The 5031-nt window shown below is 47.6% G+C and overlaps 1 protein-coding gene across 1 annotated transcript; it reads right to left on the bottom strand.

Moving 5' to 3' along the window:
• Positions 1-2040: 2040 nt before the first annotated feature.
• Positions 2041-4321, bottom strand: CITED2 (Cbp/p300 interacting transactivator with Glu/Asp rich carboxy-terminal domain 2). The gene is given in 3 exon segments (XM_019472653.1): positions 2041-3572; positions 3717-3820; positions 3822-4321. Coding segments are annotated over 3 exon segments (825 nt in total). The 3' UTR covers positions 2041-3351.
• Between the last annotated feature and the right edge of the window lie 710 nt (positions 4322-5031).

The raw sequence follows: 5031 nt of genomic DNA, 5'->3' as shown, positions 1-5031 counted from the left end.
AAGGAGGAGCAGATCTCATGTACCATGTTGGACGTTCTTGAAAACCAGCCAAAGTACAGAGGTCAAGTTTCCTGTACTGAAAGCAACTTATAATGGGACGCAAGACGGCAACGTCCTTCGCCAGGATCTGGCAGTAGCCGGAAAACTGGGTCACTGTGCATTTTTCACTAATCGCTGGGTTCAAATGATAAATTACTTTATCATATTTCTAAACAGTGTGGAAGCTAGAGAGGATCCACTTGAAGGCCTGTTACTGCTTCAGCCGTGGGAGCCAGCTGGGGGCGTTGCCAAGGGGTTCACGTCCGAAGATGAGGGTCAGGCCCCCAATATTGCCTGGTGGACGATATTATGAAGAAGAAAATACGTAGTTGTGCTATCCACTGGGATCTGATTCTTCATTAGAAATTAAGGGACAAGGTAGTCAATATGATTGTTTTGCAAATTTCCCCGGGGTCCGCTTTTAAGAAATCGTAAAACTCCTCGACGATGCCTTGCCCAAAGCCAGTGCTTTCAGTAGCTGCTGTTGTTTGGAGGCAGCAGCTCTCAGGAGTTTTACAAGGAGTCGTACGCAAATAGACTCTACCAGCGTGCCCGTGAAACTGCCTATTCTTGGAAAAGCTTATATGGAAGGATTTAATGTTGACAGACTTAAGTAATGATGTCTCAACTGTGAAGAATCTGTTGTTTAACCAACTTTATGAAGCAAAAGTGCTTATCATTAAAGCGAGAGTATTCCCTTTTGTTTTAGGAGATCGTGGTGGCTTTAAACATCTATGCAATTTGGTATGCACATAATTTGATAGTCTGTTTTATAAGAAGTTGATTAGAATCAGAAAAATCACCCTCCCAAACTCCAGCAGAAGAGGGCAATGCAACGTGTGCAGATCAAACAGCCTTAAAATGGAAAAAGGATTTATATAGTGGCAAGTTGGGCAACGGCTCTTAAAACTACAGCTGTATTCTTCTACACACTCTTTTACGTCATTGGTGAGTTGATAAGTTATGATTCGCTGCCATTTGATGTTAAATTTGCTGTCACAAAACATTAGCGATCACTGGCTGAAAGCAGACGGTTGTTTTTCTAAATTCTTGGGTGCCGAGTGTTGTCTAAGAACGGGCTGCTACTGCCTGCAGAGAGCGTTTTGTCGTCAGGTTTTCCCAGAAGCGTACGCTTCCTTCTTTCTAGTTTTGCTAATACTTTAATACAAGCGTTATTTTTTTTTTACATTCATAAAACATATTAGCTGCTTCACGTCTGTAAGGCAAAGAAGGCCAAGTATCACTTTTCTCACCAGCTGGGACAATTTTAGCAATAGTAATCAGTTTAATTTCCCAGCTTGATTCAAAACACTGCTATTTACACTCCCATTGTGTGGCGATACCCTCCCCTGTTTACGTGCCCAGGTTTAAAATTTAACTACATCCACCATGTTGTTTTTCTTCCTAATAAATTCAGAAGACGAGGCTGAAAAAGCAAGCAAAAAGAAAGCACGGTGGTATCGCTCCTGTATCGAACTCGGGAAGCGTGACTAAACGGGATTAACATGTATTATCAGGGTCCCGATCCGGCAGTCCTCACTGGAGCAGTAACTTGTGCGGGCGCTTTGCCAAAGGCTGAGTGGGGGCAGAAGGCTGCAACAGTTGGCACTAAAGGAGCAAGATGTCAATTGCCTTCTAATAATGGGCATTTTTCTCCCAAATATTTACAGCAGACCTGTACGGATTTGTCTCTGTGGCTTCGGTTGGCAGCAGTTGCCGGGAGAAGGGGGTTAGAGATGTCCCAGTGTGGAATATTTTAGGGACATAGGCCCCTTCTCCTAAGTCACTGGAAAGGAAACACAGTCGGTTCTGGTGCGATGCAGATCTGGATTGATGCGGCGCTCTCCCGTGTTAACCCTGTGAGGCGAGAGGGACGGGACGACGCCCACCACCCTCCCCTCCCAAGTTACAAATACCTGCGTGTCAAGCGCTTGGGTCTTTTTACATAGCTCTTCCAGGTGAGATAATAAATATACAAAAGAACAAAGTCTACTATATAAATGAAAGCAGATTTATAAAATTACAAGTTTAATAGATAAATATAATAAATACTTTATGCATCATAACTCTGGACAACTACATTTAAAGCAAGTATGTTGGCAAGTCACAAAAATGTTGCGCCTCGGTAACTTTATTTTTCATAAAACCACACTGACAGGCATATTACAATGTTACGTATGAGGCTTTATGCTGCAAGTATGTTCAAATCCCGCTCACCTACCGAGTTCACCATGACATATATATGGGTGTAGTGTACTTTCTATTTTGGAATGTCTTTTTGCACACCAACACGGTCGTACAGATAGATGTTCTACTTACCAGGGACAGTGGGGAAGAGTTTTGAAGAAAAATACTGGTAAATGACTCCTAGAAAAACTAAAGCATTTCTTAACTTTTTATTGACATTGGCAAATTAAAATAGAATAAATTAACAATATTTTCTCAAAAAAATGTTTTGTACAAAAATACTGTCAAAATTTCCTGAAAAGCTTTCAACACAGTAGTATCTTTTCATGTACTGAATAAACTATATTAGCACAGTGTCATACGGAAAAGAAATCTATGTATAATAAAATAATAATTAAAAAAAAAAAAAATCTGTGAAATGTTTGCCACTAGTCAACATTCCATCCACACCATATTATTGTCTGTACATATGGGGGAGGGGGAATGGTTAGCAGACTTTTTAAGTAACAGCATTACTTTTCCTGATCTGGAAAGGTTTGGCCCACATCTGTTAAGCTTCCAGTTTAGCGTATCCAAAAAAAAAAAAAAAAAAAAAAAAAAAGAAAAATTTATTAGTCTGCACAGCAATGCATAGTTAAAAATTAAGCAAGATGGCAGCATTTGTGCAGTAGTATCTGCCCTTCAAAGTTCATGCAACCAACTAATGCAAATTTCTTTCCCTGTTCACTCAGAATTTGAACGCAGTTCAGGTCATTGGAAATCATCGTTTACAAAATCCACAAGATTAAGCAATTTGCCAAGATTAATATCTAACAGTTCAGCACTGTGGGAATTATGGGCACGTTACTGCGAGGAAATGAAGAGAGCGAGGAGGGGAGGGGAGCGACCAACATAAAAAGGCAGAGTTCGCTAGAAATCATTACTACGGGAGGGGACGTGAACGTCAAGGCTACAAAAAATGTGGCAGCGATTTAAGGGGAAAAAAAAAAAAAGAATTTATACAAGCGCATAGTTGACTCTGCTTTCCAGATTCTCACCTTTTCAAGCCCTGAAAAGTGAGACACCGTGTCTAGGGGAATGTTTTCATTCGCACCGATAGAAAGTCCTTTGTTTGTTTTAAATGAATCAGCAGCTCACCCTGCTGGGCTGCTGTTTGCAAACGAAGTCTGTCATGAAGTCAAACTCGTTCTGTCCCAACCACAGCTCGGGAAGCTCCTTGATGCGATCCAGCCCCATTTCGATGACTAAGGACATGAGGACCTCCTCGTCGATGAAGTCAGTGTCTATGACATTGGGCGGCAGCATTGCCGCGGGGATTAAATGAATCAGCAGCTCACCCTGCTGGGCTGCTGTTTGCAAACGAAGTCTGTCATGAAGTCAAACTCGTTCTGTCCCAACCACAGCTCGGGAAGCTCCTTGATGCGATCCAGCCCCATTTCGATGACTAAGGACATGAGGACCTCCTCGTCGATGAAGTCAGTGTCTATGACATTGGGCGGCAGCATTGCCGCGGGGATGGGGGACGGCGGGCGGCAAGCCGCTGCCGCCGCCGCTGCCGCCGCGCCTGGGGGTGCCGCGCCCCCCCCCCCCCCCCGCCGCTGCCGCCGTGCTTGGGGTTGCAGTCCCTGAAATGCTGCTGGCTGCTGCCGTTCAGCTGGTGGCTGCCGGGGTGCAAGTCCGGCATGTAGTGGCTGTGGGGGTAGGGGTGGTGGCTGAAGTACTGGTTGTTCAGCTTCTGGAGCTGCATGCTGGCGCTCAGCTGCCCTCCCGGGCTGGCGACGGGGGGGGCCATGAACTGGGAGCCGCTGAAGCGGGCGGGGGGCGGCATGCTGCCGGCCGGGTGCCCTCCGCTCACGCTCCCCGGCCCCATGGCGTGCCTCACCCCGCTGCTCGCGTTCATATTCCCGGCTCCGTAATGTATATGGTCGCCCATCAGGGCGCTGAAGGCGTGCTGCTGCGGCGGCTGCTGCTGCTGGTGGTGGTGATGGGGGGTGGGAAACTGCCCCATGCCCATCCGATGCGCAGGGTGGTGGTGAAGCCCGCCGGATGCGTCGGGGAATCGCCCGTGGTTCATGGCCATCATGTGGTCTGCCATTGCCCACCTGGAAAGTTAGCGTGTGAATACATTAGGAAAATACACCCTCGGACATCCAGCCGCCCTCTCCCCTGCTGCTGGTGGTGGTGATGGGGGGTGGGAAACTGCCCCATGCCCATCCGATGCGCAGGGTGGTGGTGAAGCCCGCCGGATGCGTCGGGGAATCGCCCGTGGTTCATGGCCATCATGTGGTCTGCCATTGCCCACCTGGAAAGTTAGCGTGTGAATACATTAGGAAAATACACCCTCGGACATCCAGCCGCCCTCTCCCGGACCGGCTGCGTCTGCCCGGCGCTGGGAGAAACGACTTCGCCGGTCCCGCCGTCCTCTCCTTCTCGGGGGGAGGGAGAAGAGGGGAAAAAAAATAAAAAAAAAATCCCCTACCGCGGCTCCACCGTGGAGTACAAAGGGAAAAATGAGAAAGGGGAGCCCGCGGTACGAAAATCCCGGTCCCCTCCGCTAATCCGGCGAGCAACACGCCTTCCCGCTCCAACTTGTGCATACCTATCGCCGGAAAGTGTTGCATTCGGCAACAGCCGCCTCCTCCCCGCACGTTCAAAAGGCGCCCGAGCCCCCCGGCTTCGCCAGGGAAGGCAGCGGATTTCCACGGCGCTCTCGCTAACTTGCGGGGAACGAGCAAAGAATTGGGAAGTCCCACCTAGCCGCTGTCAGCAACTTTTGGAATTAAGTCCTAATTATTTCGGTAAAAA

Source organism: Aptenodytes forsteri, unplaced genomic scaffold, assembly GCF_000699145.1.
Source record: "Aptenodytes forsteri isolate BGI_AS27 unplaced genomic scaffold, ASM69914v1 Scaffold82, whole genome shotgun sequence".
Taxonomy (NCBI): domain Eukaryota; kingdom Metazoa; phylum Chordata; class Aves; order Sphenisciformes; family Spheniscidae; genus Aptenodytes; species Aptenodytes forsteri.
Note: the sequence above shows the minus strand (reverse complement) of the source record. Positions and strands in the feature narration are given on the sequence as shown.